The following is a 21,710-nucleotide window of genomic DNA, read 5'->3' as shown; positions in this document are numbered from 1 at the left end:
ACCCATTGCAAATATCGACACCATACACCACTATTGAGAATTCGATAACGTCACCCCCCACCACTTAACACTCCCCTACTCACCCTAGTAACAGCCTGTAAGAAGGCCTGTTGTCCTAACTGTTGTCTCTGCCTATTGACGGCCATTTCCATGCGTCGTTTCTCTTGCTCTATGCGTCGGCGCTTCTCTTCCAGCTTGAGTCGTATATTGTTCAGTTGAGCAGCCATTTGGCCCCCGCTTTGCGTCGATGTTTCGTCGGTTATGTCCTCGCCGTCTGAAATGTGGAAAGAAAAGATGAGGAATGAGAAATATTTGGAGGGGAGAAACTTCGCTTGGGCACATAATTCGGCTTATATGTGATGATGATGACTTTGGGATGGTTATTATGAACTTTTGATTCTTGACGTCTAGACTAAGAACTGCTTCCGTACATATAGATATATCAATAATACGAAGAGTACAGAACGGGTTCATTTTAGCAGTCCCCGTGCGGGAGTCGAATACACAAACATTAGGCCCTTATTTACCAAAAAATTAAATTATTTGGATATGTTGTTTGTAATTTTCAAAGTCGTCGGTTTTGTACAAGAACGCTACTAACTGGGATGACTTTCTTGCTGCATGAACTGTTGTTGCCACGTGGTGGTGTTGGCGGGCGGCGTCGCGAACGACGTGCTCTTGCGCCGCTCCGGCTCCGACTGACCTGCGCAACAACCGACAACTGTGACGTACTTCATATTCTAACCAGCCTGTACCATCTCTACTACAGTCTACACAAATTTTGAATTTGGAATATGGGAATATGTGGTCCTTTAACGACAGACTGTAAACTAAATAAGTGCAAATTTATTGTTAGATGCCGAATACAGTGTGCCGTTAAACTCAAGCGCAATCAAAGGCGAACATACAAAGCGTTAAATGGCCGAAGTTTGGATAGTGCCGCGGAAGCGAAGTCAGGCTGAGATGGGCGAACAGACTTGTTATCATGCGCGGGCGCGAAGCTTCTAAAATGCAGTAACAAGAATGTTCTCCCATAGGTTTTGCGCGGCGCAAACAACAAACCTGTCTGGTCACCGTTACTCCTGATTTTGTTGAGGTCTGCGAAGCTAGTTTTGGTGACGTCACCATCTGTGGAGTCTCGGTCGTTGAGGAAGAACCCGCCGTCTCCTCCCCCTTTGCACTGAAAGCCGAAGCTCTCCTGTCTTTCTCTTAAAGTAATAGTATCACTGCTCAACTGCCGTCGAATTGGGAAATAAGGTTCGTTATCTGTGTTCTGTGGCTGTGAGTTTTGTCGTTCGACTTTTTGTCGGTCCTCCGTTTGGGAGCCGTTTTGGTAGTCGCCGTGGAAGAACTGTATTGAGCCTCGGATGTCTTGGCGGGAGGAACGGAGAGGCGGGTTGTAGTCCAGTGGACCTGTGTAATTAAAGACGGCCTATTATTTTATGTATTTTTTACTTATCAGTATTATTTTGCCATGTTTTGTAAAATGTAACATAATTAAGTTTATGACTGACGCATACTAATGTAACTATTCATAAATTGTATTTTTTCATGTAATCTTTGGGACCAACATGTAACTACTACTAACTTACTGACTAACAGTAGCAATAAGATCGAAAATATTTTATCCGTTTTATTTATTTCGTTTCAAGATGTGATTGCCAGAAGTTGTGATTTGTTCTGGAAACTACCTCAATCTTTGCACAAACTCACCACTAGGCGCGGAAATCTTCCTAACATTAGCGACGGTGGCCAACTCCTTCTCAGGGTTTCGTCCAGCGAAGTGCAGCCGGTCCTGGCTGCCGCCGAAGTTCTCCACCGTGAGCTGCGAGTCGTCCGTGATGGACGAGCGACGCGACCGACGCCCCGCGAACGACGCGTCGCGCGACTCCGCCCAGTTCGACGGACGACCCGCCGCTGTCATGTTTATTTCTATCGCTGGAAGAGATTACACATTTACAATAAGGCTATGCTCTAAGCACCAAGACAGCTTCATTATTTCGATTTAGATTAAATATTTGTTGAACACAAAGTAGGAAAGTGTATTTAAAACCATCAAATTTAATTTAAAATTTATTATTAACGTAACATCAAATCTTCTTCAACAAAATATATTTTCGGTACATTTCTTCCCTCCCCCCATCCCTTCTTCTTAGGCCCCTCGGTCACGATTTCTTTTTGTAGCATCTTCTTTAACGCGTGTTAGTCGCATTTGCAACGCTACTGCATCGCGATTGTATCGATATAAACGCGCGACCGAGTCAAACGACAGCGGAGAGAGAATAGTGGGGGGAGGGAGTTTTCTGAATGTTGTGACATGAAGTCCATCGCGGCTGAATCTGATTCCGTGGGCGAGGGCACAAACCTAGCCACAGCTTCGCATCCGTATCGATGCCTGCATCGCTAGAAAAAGTTGCAATGTTGCCAATACTGTATCGTTTACCATTATCCTCATCCCTGTGCACCATGGCGGCTAGTGTGGCGACGTGCTTCTGTCGATGCACCACGAAGTCGTCCCGCGCGGGGCTGGCGGAGCGGCGCTCGGGCGTGGAGCTGGCCGACCGCACCGCCCGACCGCGCCCACTCAGCGACGACGGGGAACGCGGTACTAGGGGGGGTGAAATGTTGTGTAAGTTTGCTGTTTTGGTAGAGGGGTAATTTGTTGATGCTGGTGGGGGAAATTTTGTCTATAGTCCGCGCGGAACTAGTTGGCAACGCCTTAGGTATGTTAGCGGTGGGGCGGAGAGGCCAGGGAACTTGCTGTCATTACTCAGTTAGGCGCCGTACTTCGTGACGGCAACACACGTTGACAGTTCCGGTTAGTTGACACAAAACGCACATAAGATTACAATAGCGAGATGAGTCCGCCGATAAAAAGACAATCGAAGGAAATAATATTTAAAGTGCATACGATTTGTTTTTAGTTTATTTTACTATTAATTACACTATAATTAGATAGGTATAGTAAAAACTTGTAAGAGGTAAATTTTTCTTCATTTATTATTTTCATTAATTGTACGCGATATCTCGAGATTGGTCAACACTGTCTAATCTCATTTGCGTTGCGAGCAGATGTCAACCCTCCCCTCACCTAAGGCGCGGCCAACTACTTCCGAGCGCACTATAGATAAGTGTCCGACTCATGGAAACTGTATCGATACAATATAGCGAACATTACTGCCAATGATATCAAAAAGTTTTATTGAGTAGATAACATTTTATTGAAATAAAACTGATTCGGAAATGATATTATCGATAAAAGTTGCTATGCGATTTTCAATCTGCACATCACTATATGGAACATAATTTTTTAGCCCACCAACATCAACAAATTCTTTTGTAGGCTCAAAACGACACGTTGTAAAAAGGTACATTCAAATAGCATCACTGTACCTTTTAAAGGCCCCTTTTTAATAAAGTTGGTTAAAAACAAAACACATAAGTACAGCATTCGAAAAAAGAAAAACACTTCTAGAAAGAAACACAGCACTAGAAATCATAAATAAAACAACAACTTACTCAATTTGCAAAAGAAAATCATTTCACCTACGACATTGCAAACACAGTTTACTAGGTTAATCAGTCGACAGCATTAAACTGATCAAGTTTTACCAAAATAATTATAGAAAAGGATAATATTTAGAAAAATACAAAATTGAAACGACTATGAAGTGCTATTACCGGGTGCAAATACTACTTATCCAATGTTAGGTAAAGTAGGATTCTATTATCGATAAATACAGTAAAACTCGATAGCTTAAATCTACAGTGCTGGCATCACTACGTCATAGCTGGGAGCCGTGAGGACATAACGTCATTGACTCCAAAGTGCCTCAGAAAGCATTAGATTCCCATGCAAAGCGCTAAATCCGAAGCCCAAACCATAAAGTGTTATATTCCAGTTAATATAAAGCTCAATATCGTGTGAAATATATATAACTTACATTTAGAGGTACACCCTATAACAAACACACATTCCAATGTAATATTCACATCACGACATTTGTATGACACTCACACACACGCAAACAAAAGAAAAAAAAACAAACGAAACACATTTGACGCTATGTTTTTTTTTTCATGGGGAAGGCGAGTGCACACTAAGATCTAGATAGACAATAGTGAGAAGAGTATTGTTTAAGTTCACTAATAGAAACAAATGCAGGTATTTACATAAATATACACTAACATGTTTAAAGACTTGACTTGAGAAATAAACATAAGTTAGCTGTAGTTAAACTTAATCGTTTCATTTTTCTCTCTTATTCTCCTTTATGGGACTCATCCTCCGAAAAAAAAGATGGCAAAAGCCCGAACTGTTTATTCAAAAGTTAGAAGAGGAACTGCTTTATTTCAAAAATGGAACAGAATACAGCCCATAGCACCTTCAGAAGTTCAAGGAACAATGCTCTATAATAGACAAGAGGTGTGAGTAGGGAATGCAGTCCCGATCCCGCGGGATCCCGATCTCGCGAGATCTCGTGTAATTTTTCGGGATCAATCCCGACGCATCATATGACGAGATCCCGTTCGAGATTGACGGGATTGGGCGGTAGTGGTCAGCGACGCAACACACACACAACCAAGTCCTTTTGCACCTGTATATACGTCCACGAGCTTAGACAAATTAGAATCTACCATTAAAAAAGAAATGGATTTGCTTGAGTGTGGAGGAACAAGGGGGCGATTTTTGCAGTTTGCATATAATTGCTTCGCCACGCTGTTGTCAACCAGCGTTGAGTCGGAGAGGGCATTCTCAGCAGCGGGGTACATTGCAACGGACATTAGATGCCGTTTAGCAGATGGAACTATTAACCTTTTCACCGCCACGCCATATCGGTATTCCTATGCCCTGTAAGCCAAGCCCGAAAATCTTAATTAAATATCTACTAAAAAATACATAAAAGTAATGATTTAATAGGTTTATTTTGTATTTTTCTGCGACCTGTTTTTTGTCGAGTATAGCCGTCGTTGGCGCACAGGGCACGCTTGCTCATGTCGGCTATAGCCGACATTGGCGTTCAAAAGGTTAATACCCTTTGTTTTTTAAGGAGTCATTTTCAAAATCACTCTTTTTCCTAATTCCTTTGAAATAAGCTTATTGTTTTGATTACCTAATTTACCTACGTTAATTTCCTTACAACCTGATTATTATTTAGTTGGTAAGATTAAAGAATAAAGGTTTTTATTTTCTTTCGAGTAATATGTTATTTTAATTAACCTCACTATCACAAACAAGCAGTTATTGGCTTTTTCAGTCATCTGAATTTTTTTTTTTTTAATTAGACGTGATCCCGAAAATTCCGGGATCCCGCGGGATTGATATTTCTAATCCCGCGGGATCCCGAATTTGCAATCTCGAGTCGGGATTGCATTCCCTAGGTGTGAGCTCGTGACATTCAAAAAAGGAATCCTGCTTGTTTCCCGCCTTCCCCTGTGGCTAAGAAGCGGTGTTGGTGGTACCTGCGAAGGGCGGCAGCGTGGCGTCGTCGTGGCCGGCGCGCAGCTGCGGGATGGGCGCGGGCGCGGGCGGCGGCAGGCAGCGCCGGTGCCGCACGCCGTGCGCGTTGCCGCCCCCGCCCGCTGCGGACACACAGCGTCACATCGGCCCTGTCACCGCGCCGCCCTACCCGACCCTACTTCGCGTTCCAAATACAAATCTGTGCGCTCGACACAATTCAAATGCTCCAAGCGTACAGGTTGCAAAGCGAGACAGGGTGACAAACATTAGGACTTCTTGTATCTCATTCAGCGAAGCGATCCATTCGTTTTATTGTATTATAATTCAAACTTACCTCACACACTCATTGCAACATTTATTAAATAAAGTGTATTTTACACGCAATTTTAGATAGTAATAAATATAAAAATAGTCAAATAAATGTATTGGTAATTTGGTCACTGTAATATAACCCCGAATGTGCCTAAAATTTAGTATTGCCAGTAAATAAAATTAAAGCATTATTCAACCATTTCCGTGGATACATATTTATTTTATTTATTTCTAAAATTAGTAGGCAAGAATCTTTGATATTATGACCACATACTCCCATTACTATATAGCATGCAATACGGGGGAATTATACGATTATCGGGGTTGGGTTATTTCTTGTAACTCACCGCTTCCGGGGTATTTAACAGATTTAACAGGATGAACTTCTAGCATATTGAAGAGATCGGCGAGCATTGCTACTAAATTTTGACGCATTGACCTGAAAACACAACATAGTTCATCAAAAACTTTACATAAATCAACCCTGCCCGAATCACATCCCCGGCTTAAAAAAGACCCACATTGACAACCAAACTCCTTGCCAAACGTCAAAACTAAAGCCGGAACATACCCTCTCATATAAGTGACGTCTTCAGGCATCATATGGAAGACGTTGTGAGGCAGCGCCGTCCGACAGAAGTCGTGGACCAGCATGAGGTTGTGCAGGCAGTCTTGTATGGAGGCCATGCGGCCCACCCGCACGGCGGTGCGGGGCAGCGCGTCGGGACAGTAGAATGAGATCAACGCCGCGAGCGCAGTGCCGTCGCAGATTTCTTGGAGACTCTTCAACATCGGTACGTGCGATGATGTGTCCTCCTGAAATGTGCAAAGTTTCTGGTCAGTCAAAGGTCGAAGAAAATATTGATTCCATATTTTTTTTCTGTAGGTACATTATCAACTTTCTTAAAGATGTGGGAAACTCATGTTTGTGTGTCATATTTAAAAACCGTTTACAATTGTCCTGGATTTCGTGATTGCAAATCCCTAAATTGCAAGCATAAGAAAAATGAGGAACTATGGAAAAGGGAAGGTCTTTTTATTATTCTCCTTCCTCAATCTACTATTTCTGCAAATCAGATTCACATCGTCTCTAGCCAATTAAGGCATCATACTCATAAGTTGTATACTTGTATTTTAGCAAATACATACTGATGAATTTCTTTCGTGATCAAGAGATCCCTATTACCTTTTGCTAGTAACTAAGTACAACATAATGATACTCCTCCTACCTCGGCCTTATTAAGCGCGGCGCAAGCAGCGTTGATCCAGCACAGCAGGCCGTCTTCATGCGTCGTGCCCGTGTTGCCGAGGGGCGGAGCGGCCGCGCCGAAGCGCTGCGCCGCCGCCGCCACTCGGTCCGGCGTCACCACCTCGCGCGCGTATAGCACCATCAGTGCTTCTATCACAGCCATGTGACCGCTCTGAAATCGTGACAAAAAAAAGTTAAACTGTATGACATGTTTAGGTTTCCGAAGGTTTTTGAGCTCGAAAGTTTGGCAAGAAACCTTAAATGAGAAGAAATCTTCACTTTTGAGAAAGATGGTTAAGTGAGGATCCGATTTTGTTGGGTAGTGAATGTGGAGGCATAAATACCAATAAAAAAATTCCTATCAGTATCACAGTATTCGAGTTATTCATAACAATGGCCATGTTTACAGGGATATACATTTTTATGCAATTGCAAGCCTTTATTTTGCTTAGAACAATGTCAAGCTCTATGAATCAGGTAGGCAAGTAGTAGGAACTTCAATGACATAATGAACAACATAATCACAGCCTTGTGACACTGCAGTTTATTAGCATAAACGCAGCATATATTTAATTAAAATTTCAATTAATGGATAATAATAACAACAGAACTACTTCGCACAATAAATACGGCATCCTCATGGTCTTTGCATAATGTTTGCATTTCATTTGTTTATATCGCTTGACCAACATTCCCACCTGTATTCACGGACTAGAAAATAATGGATTATTGTGTCATTTGTGTTTTCGCTCCACTCGAACAAATACGAGAAAATGTCCCCAGAACAAATGGTATGACAACCGATGACGTAATGCGTTTAATTCTAGATATCTAGTGTTTATCATTCTCGACGATATCTGTCGGATTAGCATTCTCAGCCACAATGTTTATTTTTGTGATCCATATTAAACACCATGTGACAAGGCCTGATAGCATCAATTGCTTGGTGTTGTCTCCTTCACACCGAGAAAACCAAATTATATTTTATCCACAATAACACATATTTTGCTGTTTGTTCAGCATATCAAGTTGGATTTAACTGCATTATCAGTTCCAAAGTTAGCTAAATAAACATCGCATACCTACTTTTTAGTAATAGCGCAGAAATTGCGCTTGATATCTGTAAATATTTCCGTATTATTTGCATTGATAAGATAAAAGTTGAAGTTTATAGTCCATCTTTTCAGCTATGCGCTAAAGTGAAAATTTTCTATTTGAGAAAGAGTCACCTATTTTAACAATAACAGCAATTGTTTGCATTCCTAACAAATTGCTCGAAGTTTCTATACATTTCTAAAGAAGTGTTAACCAATGAAAACAACTTAATAATCTATGCAGCTTACAAGACAGGCATTACGTTCTTGCACGCGGAATAATGGGAGCTCATTGGCGATGCCCGGAGCAGACAGCTCAGCTATGCACTGTGCCGATGCAAAGTCCGCAATAATACATAAGTAATGACACAAGTACCAGGTACCAAGTAGCCGGTCCGTTATAGACTACACTTAGTAATCTGTTTACTTGACTGGACTAGCCCAGACTGTTACAAGTACGTGAGTGGAATTCCAATTATTACAACTGATATATTCTCTGTTTTCCTTTCGATTTAAGCTTGTTTACGTTATCTTGGATAACAGTCTGTAGGTGTGTATATGAAATCATAATCCTGTATGAATGAAATAAGAAGTTGTTATGGAATTATACTCGGGAGGTAATGCAGGATCGTTATGGTAAACTTGCGAGCATCTGATGCATTTATAAGACGTCTGAGAGTGGAAGAATGGATTCTTTATTCTGAGATCGCTAATGTTAGTTTGATGTCATAAGATTCAGTAGAACCTTTATAGTATGTAGTAGAATGAAATGGAACGAATTACTTTTGGTTTCCAGATATGTTATCCATTTAATTACCTTACGGATTAACTCGGATTAACTTGTATCAAGTATCGAGTTTTATTCCAAACATCGTAACGCCCGACCTCATTTTTGGACTCTACCTTCCACAAGTTCCTACCAAGAACCGTGTCTATCTAAAAGAAACTTCTTTAGAATATTCCAGGTAGTAAACCACTTACCATTTTGAGAGGATTGGTTTGTATGAGCACTGTTTCAGTGAGCGCGCAGTCAGGCGGGTCGGGAACGTGCACGCCCTTCCTCGCGAAGGTCTGGAGTATGTTCCAGTGGTTCAGACTGTGGTAGTTGGGGTCGGAGTACATGTTGGCAAGCGCTAAGCAGTAAAGCTCAGCATTTGCCAAACCTCCCACTATAGGCGGCTTTAGGTGTTCTTGGTCCTGGAATTGAGAAAAACAACTGGTTAAACACCAACAAAGTAAAAGGTAAGAAAAATATAGTCTTATTTGTAAGGGGCCTGGAAGCTAAAGGAGTAATACAAGAAGATGTAAGTAGTAAACATGATGAATTGCTAGACTGAAGGCGTAGGATAAAAAAGCTTAACGGTGAAGCTAGCACGCATCTTGCGCAAATCGCCGAGATTTACAGTAAAGTTTGATGAAGATTTTAAGATAAAACTGACGCTTACATATGTAATTTATGACCATAAAGATTCAGAACATGAAACATTAGACGTAATTTCTCTATGAAAAAAATTAAATACTGGGAGAACTTCATAATTAATCAAGATGAAATATAAATATAATTAGTTTTAAAAACTTCATTAGAGCCTGTGTGAGGGGGTGGGATGCAATCCACCACTCGAGCCCAATGCGGTTTGGTGGACGTCACTCACGTCATGGAATTTGGGTCATGTTGGTTTCCACACGAACTTTTATTCATAAATATAATATTTTTATACAGCACTGCAATAATAAAATGTTCGCTAGGTATATGTGACCAGGTTTGGACACGCACTGTTGTTTTTAGTTTCCAATATTGACCGAAACAGCTAAAGAAATGCATGACTGATAAGTTAATGAAACACAACTTGATGGGCTTTACGATAGGCAGTCTAAACTAAGTTGGAAGTCTAGAAATATTGTCGTTCCAAAGTTCAGTTCTAAGCGAGAACTAGGGCTCGGCACAGAGATAGCTCCGTAACTTTAAAACTAACTTTCACTGCAGCTGAAGATAAATGCTTCTGGAAGTATGCACTAATTGCAAGATTCTTCTCGCAAAGTATTTTTAGAAAAGAGTAAAATATCCGAAGATAATGATGACTTTAGGATTCCATATGTACATACTACAAATATTAATCAAAATGTAAAAGCAGCTTATTTCCAACGAACCAGCAATTTAGGTTTGGGACATTATGCCTGCGAAGGAATTCAAGTAATATCGGAGGGTCCTCCAAATGTCTCGCTTATGACAGAGGTTGAATTCAAATTAAAACCTTCGCAATCCACACAATGTTGAGAGCGCTGATGAGCCCTGAATCTAGATCAATGTTAGGTCACGTCCTATTTCTTTTCTGAGCGAACTACTTAGAAGCTTTTAAGAATTTTCTCTATGCGATAGAAGCTTCCGATAATGTGATAGAGTATTTAAGACTATTAGAAGATGACGGTGATCGATTCAGAAAAATGATTGACGAAGAAAAATACGTCAATATTATTTCAAGATCCAAAACAATATTGTTGTTTTTGTTTGTGAGATAAAAAGAAGAATGTCAAGGACGAATAATATCACATCTAATAAAGATGATTTGTTGCTACTTTAGTCGTAAACAAAAAGCCGGCCCAGCACGTGTTAAAACTGTTTAGAGTTCTATAATTTAAGTAAAACGGAATTTAAATTTTAAAGTGTTGATTAATTTTGTGACTCGCAAAACGATTCATAATGCTTGCAAACTGGATATAAACTCAATATTTTACGAGGGTATGACAGTGGATATGAGTATATGAGGCAGAAGATTTATAATAAACCTTTGCCCAGCGCCAAGTGATAAAAAGCTCAGTTAGAGAGAAAACTATGTATTTTTAAACTACTCGTATTAACAGAATTTTCTATTCCTACTTGAATACATATCATCACCAACTACGAAAATCTGTCTGAAATAAATTAGTGCGTAATTGAAGGTGCGCTAAGTACGTCACGAAATGGGGTGAACACATTAACCTTGGTAGGACAGGTGCGGCTAGACAGACGATGCTATTATGCCATCATTTGTAAATAAAACGCCTAACACTTAGGCCTTTTGATGACCCTAGCCACAGCTGCCATATAACCTCATCTTCAATGATTGGGATCTCGAGATTCGCCTAATGCAGATAGCGTCTCGTATTTTACTTAAAAGAAAACCCGTTATGGTGTTGCTCATTTATATCAAGAATATTAATTTCACAGGTCAGTGACTTTCATCATCTAAATATCGATTGCTAAACCTGATAATTACATCAGGACAGAATAAGCTCCGACAGTGTCAACAATCCTAGATCCAACAGCGCGACTAAGTCAAATAGATTAGGCAAACGGTAAAAAAACCGGTTTAATTGCAAAATCGAAATATTACAACATAAAATTACCATCTCATTGACCATGGAGCTCGGACAAACGAAACGTGTGAAATATGGTCGGCCCACTCTGGCCTCGATAGCTCTCACTTTTAATCTCGATTCTCGATAATCTCGTATCGATTCACACGCATTCGATACAATTTCATGCAGTAAATGGTTTCTTAATGACCACCACGGTCTTGGATTTTATGATAGATATTTGACAGCATTGTTTGGTTACCAATATTGAGTAAAGTTGCTAAATGGGCAATTGCTACTCAAACGGCAGCAGGTGGTACATAACAATATTATTTGAGTAAGAATAATGATACAACCCAGAATGAACTCCAGACATTTGAAATAAATATTGTACTAGACTGCTACGGCAGAATAAAGTCGCGCCTGCCACCTAATTCGGAGTCCATAAATAATTCAGATAAGAATAGATCCTTGACCCAAGGCAAGAATTTACGAATTCAGCAATGTAAATACCCCACCTTAATTCAAAAGCGATTTATCTTTACAATGGGATTTAGAATTTATGGTGCAACAGGACCTGACGTTCCAAAATAACTATGTGGCTCAGTTGAGTCGTCTGACATGAAACTGTACCCAAGCCACGGAGGCTTTGTAACTTGACTAACAAGGAAAGTTCCACATAAGGACTATCTAATACAGTTTCTTAACAATCCCTTTGCGTCACACGAAGCTATTTCGCAAATATAGAATAGTATTCGGACAACAAAATTCCATTACAAGGTCCGTTCACCCTTTGCACGTATCGCCACGGTGGAAGAAAGCAATTCTACACAACGAATGCTAAATGATATTACTTTCGCCAATGTATAGTCAGACAGATATACGAAGTTTATATAATATATTTGACAAAGGATGTAATTCATGTTATTGGCAAGTCGTCGCGTCGCACATAGGGGTATTTTGCATTTTTAGCCGGGCGAAACTAGTAAAAACAAACTTTCACATAAAAGAAAAAAATTCTACTTGTTAGCCAGCCAGGTAACTACTGAACGAAATCTGAGCTTTTTTGGACTCCTACCCATACGCCAGCTACCCACAAATCTGTCAGAACTTGGTTGTTGTCACATGCACTCACGTCAGTTACTGGCTACATTAAAAACGTGCCGTGTTTGATACCTCAGAGTTTTTTTATTGTGAGTCAGATAACCAAAACTACTATGGATTATCATAATACAGGTAAGAACAGTTTTATTTGTTACGATTTACTAATGTTTACGTGTATTTTTAAGATTCAAAATCAATTTTTGAAGTTCAACATTTTTAAACGTTTTTTTGTATGAATTCTACTATTCTCAGGGATTAAAGTTATCCTTCCGAGTGTTTCCGGGTAACGATTTCTGTTGTAACATATTACAAAATCTGTCAGGTGATAGATATTACACACATTGGGTGCTACTTTTTGCTACTTTCGACAAAACTTAGACTTTTCTGCTGGTGTTAGCTAAAAACCATTAACCATTATTTTCAAGCAAAGTAGCAAAAAGTAGCACCCAATGTGTGTAATATCTATCACCTGACAAATTTTGTAATATGTTACAACAGAAATCGTTACCCGGAAACACTCGGAAGGATAACTTTAATCCCTGAGAATAGTAGAATTCATACAAAAAAACGTTTAAAAATGTTGAACTTCAAAAATTGATTTTGAATCTTAAAAATACACGTAAACATTAGTAAATCATAACAAATAAAACTGTTCTTACCTGTATTATGATAATCCATAGTAGTTTTGGTTATCTAACTCACAATAAAAAAACTCTGAGGTATCAAACACGGCACGTTTTTAATGTAGCCAGTAACTGACGTGAGTGCATGTGACAACGATCAAGTTCTGACAGATTTGTGGATAGCTGGCGTGTGGGTAGGAGTCCAAAAAAGCTCAGATTTCGTTCAGTAGTTACCTGGCTGGCTAACAAGTAGAATTTTTTTCTTTTATGTGAAAGTTTGTTTTTACTAGTTTCGCCCGGCTAAAAGTGCAAAATACCCCTATGTGCGTCGGTCGTTTAAGATATTGTAAATGCATTACACTAATAGCTGCGCTCGGAGACGTAAAGTGAAGCCGACAGCTGCCAGACGGCGACAATGTTCACACATTTGGTAGATAATTTGAGAAGTTTGTTATTAAAGTTAAAATCTTCAGTAGAAACATTACAAGACTGAACCAATATGACAACGATAATTTCTAAGCCGTGACTCATAGCTTAGCACCTAACTTTCAATGAATATTCGATATCTTTTTGGCTCAGGTCGTTTGATACCCTCAAGAATATTACTTCGATACAAAGAACCCTGAAAACATCGAGTACATTACATGTATCGATTTATGTCGAATAGCTATTACGTAATAATAAATTGAAATAGATTTATTAAAGGTCTGTGTGGGCGACGTTCTCCGAAGAAACAACATTTAGTAAGGCGAGTTAACTGATTTATTACATAAGAGATTCATTACTTAAAATAGCTTTACTGAAGAAATATAGTAAACAAAACTTAAGACATCAATCAGCTTAGTTTTTCAGAAAAGTAAACTGATGCCGTAACTTATTTCTAAATTGACCTTATGAAAAGCTGTAACCTTCGTAATGGGGCGTAAGAAATCAATACCAGTAATCAAACTTTCCACCAAAGTAATCTACCGTCAATTCTCAACTAGTAGGTTTCGGTTCATCTACGTCTTAAATGCTTGAATTAGTGGAACTGCAGTATATCGGTTACACTAGGCTATTTGAATCAAGTGCTCTCAACTAATTAACTTATCTTCGGATCGGATCATTCACACGCTCGTGAGAACAACGCCGGGCAACGTGCCATCGACCAAAAGAAACTTCACCGACTTTTTGCCTTTGTTAGATGTCGCGCTGTAGTTTCGAACGAATAGTAAAAGAGAACTCTTATTTAACTGTAAGACAGCATAAGATATATTACTCTGACATAAAATTGTTTCGTTAAAGTAAGTATACGTAGATTTTTTCGCAGAAAATTGCGTAAAAACAGCATCAAACATAATGTTGACTATAATTCATTTCCAGGGATGGTTTATCAGGCAGTACAATCAATTCGCGAGACACAGTCCAAAGGTTGAGGTACGATCTCACGATTTTAGCGTCGTCGAGCATTCGAGTAGGCCTTATTGGAATTGAATCTCTCTCTCGGACACTTATCATGGTTATGCCTTTCACAGGCAAAATATATTTGCGATATAAGCATGCCATATAACTTGATGACAGCTAAGATAGAAAAGAAACTTATAAAATGAAGAGAAAAGCAATTATGGCGCGTTCACAAGCCCTACTCGTATGAGAGCTGGAGGCAAAATGCCTAGTATAGGCAGCTATTAGCGCCCACTTTCGTAGATTAGCAGTAGCTAGCACCATTCACAGCATCTCAATTAGCACGAAACATGTGCTCATGAAACCCTTATTAACAATTCTGATGAGATTCTTGACGTGCACATAATTAAGCGACGCGAACGGCACGACAAAAAGACGCATCGAGACGGCGACAAGTCGGCAGCGTCTGGCTGCAGGCGGGTCAAGGAGAAAGGCGATGCCGGCGACAAAATACCACTATTTATTCTGTAATTCACACATTTTCTTCAATGTACTCCTATATACGACTGTGTTGTGTAGGCGGAGTCTGAATAGCCTTTAGTGGTGATAACTAGTACCAGCCAATAACTTTCCTAGCTATTCACGTTAAGATATTTGAACTTATTTTACTGTCAGTTACAACATGACTTCCCGCAGACCACGATTAAATGTTGTTACATTTCAAAATAGGGCTATAAAAGAAGCCAAGTATGGCACTGGTCATTATTTAATTTAATCCCTCAGCTTTACAAGCTTAAATTATCTGAACGACTTATTTTGGTATTGTATTGGCCATCGGCTTAATGGTATCATTACATTTATACCTGAGAATGAATCATAAACTTTGAGCATGCTGCCATAAGCCTGGGGCTCGGTACTTGTGACGCTGAATCAAACTGATTCAACTCAGTAATGTCGTTGACTCATTCATTCACCGAAAGCTAACATACCAGCTTTACAATAAAAACGTGCGAATTTTATACGGACATATTGGTCAACTGGCACAGTCTTAGTTATCTTACGATTGCATAATATTTATTTTTGTCGTATTTTGACACAAAACCAAGATGGAGATGAATGTTGATAGATAACATGTAATAAATAATCAGAATTAAGACGTGTCTCATAAATCTTTTCGTAATTCTCCGACCTAGAATCTATTAAACGTCTTCGGAATTGGTAGCTTTGGTACATTAGCTACATTTATGGAGATCACTAATAACTTTGTTATTGAGGTTACAGAAACTATTGAGAGTATACGGCATACATATTGAAAGTTTCTTTCGAACTAGGTTATTTATAATAAAGCTTCCACACAAAACCTATCCGTTCTACTTAGTAAACCTCTATGGAAACACTGAAGCGTGGCAAGTTCGCAACCTGGAAGTCGAAACCTCTACCGTTTAACAAACACACACTAACAATGAGGTCGTCGACACGAAAACAATAACTATTGAAATAACATTTTGCATTCACAAACATTGGTGCGTATATCAAGAACGTAGATATTAAAATATAAAAATTAATTTTACTAAATGCTAAAATAAATCCGGAAAACATCAGCCGTGTGTAATAAAGCCAGCTGAGTCACTAGTCACCGGCGAAAAGAACAAAAGATCACTAGTTTCCCGAAGGCGGAAACGACGCAGACTATTTTTAAAGCGACGCGACAATATTACCTTTTGCCTCTTTTGGAACAGATGCACATTCCATTTTCGACTTTATGTCCCTGACTATCGGAAATTTTCCTCGCCTGAAGAATACTCCCAAAAAAGTAAAAATATGTTGGTACTGTCGGGACGAATGTGCGTTCATTAGAGAATATTTTCGACGTGGAAATCGGTTTGATACAATTTAGATGAGCCAGAACACCGCGACTTATAACATTTCAAAGGGACATTACGTTTATATTTATGGAATCAAATCCGTTTGTTGGAGTAAAAAACAAGGAAATAAACCCTGCGGTTGTTTAACCCATGTAAAACTAGATAGTGATTTTATTGCATTGGCCGCTTTATGTCTTTAGGAAATAGATTTTATTGTTATAGTCATCTTTATTGTTCGATAGCCGATACTAAACGCAGGCCCCAGGAATTAATTGGTCACCACTTTTTGCCGATGTCTGGTTGTCGACCTCTAAAACAAAGCAATATCAACCGAGTAACCTTTGTTTGGGGTTCATCCAACTCCTTTTCATGTCTACGAAAATTGAAAAGGAGCATCCGACAAAGTACAATACGCATCAATCGCCGATTCACCCACGCATTCAATGAACAGTTATCTAACATAGATATTAGCAAACAATAGTTAATTCGGACGATAGAATTAAATTATTGCTATTACACATTACTCCAACGAAGCATGACTTTATTGACATCAAACGTTCATCAGAATTTATTATTCCTATCCTGTGCGGATTGTTTTCTACAAACTTTTCAAAGAGAATTACTTAGAACCGGAACACAGCTTTTATAACTTTAAAACTTATAAATACTCCTGATTTTTCTTGAAATGAATCTCATTTCTAAAAATAGATGCAAAACTTAGCGTTGCAGTATTCCTGCCCTAAGTACAAATATATCTGGCCCAAACATAATGCTCGTTGGACTGGTTTGCAATAACAATCGTTAATGGACATCCGCTGTGCCACCAATGATAAATGAACAGGCTTCTTAGAAATCATCGGAGAAAGGCTAACAAAACAAATCATGATCTCTACGGCTATACGATTCTCTTGTTTTAGAACACGTGGACAGCTAAACTAATTGCTTGTATCTTCAATAAACTTTCTTGCAAAAAAAGAGAATATCAGCGAGTTAGTAATACAGCTGTAGTAAATTAAATTTGAAAGAGATAACGCAACCATGGTAGCTATGAAGACGTTTAATCCTAGATAATATCATCTTAATTTACGGTCGGGCTCAGACGGCCTTAATACTTCGAAGGTTACGGAAAACTAGAAAAGTATCGTTAACATGATTTGAAGAAAGGTTAGGTAACAGACTGAAAATTCACAATATCGTTTGGAAGGTTCAAGACTTTTTTCTTAGAGCATCGTGAGGAAGGGTCTTACATGTTTATTGTGGTTCCGCTTGTTTCTAGTGACGGCCATAGTGTGACACAATCCACGCAGGGTCAAACAGACTCATAAGGACGCAATTACTAGGAACACTCCTATAAGCACATTTTGTTCACTGTTGAAAGCTCGCGTGACACTAGTTACCAAGCCAAAGCAACTGTGGCGGGATGGTTGCGATCAATAGTATACCACGTTTCATGCTGAACTTTTACTTCAAGGGCAAAAGCTAGCAGCTGATAAAATTGATTACGTATGAAAGGTTAAATCGAATTTCTCGATCGATTAGCCATGGCTGAAAATAGAAGTCATTTTGTAGGGGAATTACTTTCCTTACTGTCATCATTCCAAAATGAAACTTTGCAGTAGAATGTTATATTTCAATTACCACAATAAAATATCAACAGTGGTGTGGAAATAACGAGATTACAAAACTACCTCTACAGTGCACTCAATTGATAAAACCGGTCATGTCTTGACCAAAGTTAAAAACTTCAATTTGCACAACTTATCTTGATCTATAAATGGAAATCCAACTTTTAGTTCTGCTTTTAGGTCATAAATAGCAGAAAGCAGTTCTGTTCACTTTGGTTTGGTATTTAAAGTTAAAAGAAAACATTAAGAAGGAACAAACAACAAGACATGAATTTGTAAATGAAAAAAGAATGTAATCATGTAGACCCAGACTGAAAAAAGGCAGAAACCGACATGAAAAGGTCAATCCTACAGTCGGTCTGTGGAAACCCACCGCAGCTCTGTAAGCAATTTCTTTTATATTAGCAGATAGAGCAGTCTGACCAGGGAAACTAATCTCTTTTATGTAACAGTTTCTATTTGCTGTGCGAACGAGAATGCACTTTTGTTAAACGCAATTCGATGTTAACTTGTAACGGAATATTCTAAAACGAATGATCTCACACTTTGTGACGGTACAGTGGTAGTTATTATGTAATGTGACACTGCATCAGCAATAACAGTTTTGAAATATGAACCCGACTCCCATTTGGGACAATATCCGTGATCTAATCGAATACAAGGCGTTAGTAGATACCAGTATAAATAATTCCAACCATAAAATTGTATAAACATACAGACTTCGTATGTGTTTATTATCTTTAGTCAATGATGAGGCGAGGTATAAGCAAAAGGAATATTAACTGTTTACAACAGTGGAAGCATCTATTAAAACGGTCTATAGTGGTTTACAAACGGATACGAGTACAAATGCAGTGGAAATTCAACTTGAGAAATGTCTGAACATTGACCGTGTTTAGGGGCAACGTTCTTTTATCTGCATCAAAGAATCTAATGTTGTGGTTGAAGTAAATATATTTCAAGATAACGTTTCACGTTTACGTAAAACGGACTGGCTTTTTAATGCCTGTTACATTCATAGCGTTCATTGATTGGAACCCATAAACAAACCAGCAATTATGGTTCTGATAGCAATATTCTCTACGTTAATATGGCCTGGTTACGCGAAACAAAACATTGGGGGGTAAGAGGGCGACGCTCTGCTTTAACTATAACGTCAAGGAAACGAGCAGTAACTAACCAGCGTATAGCTGACCCAAAACTAGGTTCCGCATTTCAGCAAATATTTAATGGTATAGAACAGTAGTTAGTTTGGAAGTACCTATAACTCTGTAAAGTGTTAAAGCTTCTAAAACACTGGCTAAGAAGATTTGCAAATGAAAAAGAGTTGTACCTATCAGTGAAACCCTTAACAAATCTGGCATACCAAAGTTTATATTTGGACTTTTTATGATTTCATTTTGCGAATCATAATAGTTCTAGATTACTTTATGTGACACCTACTAACCGAAAAGTGATTGACGATTGGAAACTGATGGACTCCTTTCACATTTCCTTTTTGGTGTGTCGTAGGTACAACCCTAATGTATGCATTTGTAACTCGTAGTTACGTAAAGTTAGAAGTTAGTTTATGGCTACATTGCTACACGCTTCGCTATCGTAAATTGTTGACCCAACTATGATTACTGCCAAATTCAGGCCACCATTGTTCGCTGAATGTAAATGGAACATTTTTTAGAACTAAAAATAAGTTTCTTGCTAAATGCACGTGTTTGGTGGTAATTTGCGGTGGCCTATAGACACAGAATTTTCAAACTTTTGTAACATTCAAGAAAAATGGCACGAGACTAAGAGTTTGGTTAAAAACGTTGATACTGAAATAGGTGTCCTTAATAACAATTTGAAATCTCATCACAACGCTACGGCTGAGCCAAAATTTGACCGACAGGTGTGTGTTTTGTGGACATTTCGAACATCTGAGCGTGAGAAATCAAGGGGAAAATGTAATTGTCTCCAAATTCAGAAACAATAGAGTATTACATGAAGTCAAGGACATAATAAGGCTTTAACAAAGCTTTTTTATGCATTTTATACATTATTTTTATGAAATGTGCTAAAAGTACCAAAAAATATTACTTCAAAGTGAAACTCACCTCATGATCTCTATAAAAGGGCTCCTGGAGGTTATCCGGAACCCTGTTGTTGAACGCCTTCGTTAGCAGCCATTTAATTGACGCCCGTTGCTTCGACTGAAACAATACAAAACAAGATTACTAATTTAGTCACAAACATCCAACAATTTCATAACAAGAACTCGACACTAAAACATTTTAACGCTGAATCGTATTTTTTCGTCAATACGAATTTGTGAATCGTGTTCATTAAAACTTGGCTCTCCTTAACTTTATTAGCCTCTTCAGAAATCCAAGGCTACGAGTGGCTTGACCTAAATCTAGTTTATATTGATCATATCAAACGCTACACAGAATCGTAAAGTAGTGCAGTGATGACAAACTCGACTCTCATATCTTGGATCGTCATCTATCGGTTAACGAGGTAATAATTGCAAATAGCAGTTCCATTGAGCCAGTTGTCGGCTGTCGATTGCCACAATTATTGTCAACCGTCAACCACTGCCGCGTTATGGCAACGTCCGCTTATTGTGATCGCATTGATCAATAAGTGGAACCGAAGTGGTCCTTGTCCTAATTTGAGTACTGCACTATCATCACTCACTACTTGTTAATGTGATAGCAGATTCATTGTAGAGAAGTTCAATTGAATTGACTCTGGCGTAACCACAAAATTAATCGCTGTATGTAGGTGCAATTTTGTCCGCTGCGAACAGAAAATTATAATCCCACCCAAAACAAAAATGTGAAAGGCTGCCAAGTTCGATAATATGGGAATGCTTCGCCTATAAAAGAAGTGAGATCTGAATAAGTACCAAGTTCCATATACATACCTCAGTTAAAAATAGTTACTTTATAATGATGGTTCTTGGCAAGTTTTCACATAACTTGTTATAAACCTACTAAACGCAATGAATCAAGTATTTAATTTTCTATTAAAACTTGCCAAGTAACATCATTAAAAAGTAACTATTTTTAACTGAGGTATGTATATGGAACTTGGTACTTATTCAGATCTCACTTCTTTTATAGGCGAAGCATTCCCATATTATCGAACTTGGCAGCCTTTCACATTTTTGTTTTGGGTGGGATTTCATTTATTTTTGTAAGGTTGTTTATTTTATTTTTTTCTTATGATTAAGTTAGTTAAGGAAATGAGTCATTTATACTATCTTTCAGATTTTTGATTAGCACTATGCTTCTTACAAAGAAATGAACTAGATTAACTAAATGGACTAGATTTACCAACTGACTAACATGACATGTTATCATATATTATGTTCGTGGATCAAAGTTACACATTCGTTATTTTCGAAAGTGACTCACACTTGGCTGTTTTTACATTTTTACTTTACTTTGACTAAATACAAACCTTTGTATCGAATTTCAGATCGGTACGACCATTCGAAGATATATTATATAAATATAGATAAATTTAGTTCGTTTTAGTTCCTTAGGGGTATAAATTTACACCGGGTATAAATGTACACCTTCATTATTTTGAAACTGACTCACACTTGGCCATTTTCAGATTTTTCCCTTTACCTTGACATAAAGACCTACCTCCATGCCAAATTTCAAGTCAATAC

General features: G+C 38.6%; 1 protein-coding gene across 18 annotated transcripts in view; it reads right to left on the bottom strand.

The window, feature by feature from the left end:
- Positions 1-21,710, bottom strand: part of LOC124646104 (patronin) — a 55,652-nt gene that overhangs the window by 16,177 nt on the left and 17,765 nt on the right. For 14 of the 18 annotated variants that reach the window (XM_047186161.1, XM_047186158.1, XM_047186169.1 and 11 more), the window contains exons 2-12: positions 20,143-20,238; positions 9,098-9,313; positions 7,003-7,194; positions 6,345-6,589; positions 6,121-6,212; positions 5,464-5,583; positions 2,444-2,608; positions 1,714-1,938; positions 1,063-1,413; positions 602-703; positions 84-274 (exon numbers count right to left, since the gene is read on the bottom strand). In XM_047186161.1, coding sequence (XP_047042117.1) covers positions 84-274; positions 602-703; positions 1,063-1,413; positions 1,714-1,938; positions 2,444-2,608; positions 5,464-5,583; positions 6,121-6,212; positions 6,345-6,589; positions 7,003-7,194; positions 9,098-9,313; positions 20,143-20,238 — 1,995 coding nt within the window. The remainder of the gene's footprint in view (positions 1-83; positions 275-601; positions 704-1,062; positions 1,414-1,713; positions 1,939-2,443; positions 2,609-5,463; positions 5,584-6,120; positions 6,213-6,344; positions 6,590-7,002; positions 7,195-9,097; positions 9,314-20,142; positions 20,239-21,710) is intronic. The other 4 variants (XM_047186166.1, XM_047186173.1, XM_047186167.1 and 1 more) reach the window with 4 other exon arrangements.

The sequence above is a fragment of the Helicoverpa zea genome, chromosome 3 (assembly GCF_022581195.2).
Source record: "Helicoverpa zea isolate HzStark_Cry1AcR chromosome 3, ilHelZeax1.1, whole genome shotgun sequence".
Lineage (NCBI taxonomy): Eukaryota > Metazoa > Arthropoda > Insecta > Lepidoptera > Noctuidae > Helicoverpa > Helicoverpa zea.
Note: the sequence above shows the minus strand (reverse complement) of the source record. Positions and strands in the feature narration are given on the sequence as shown.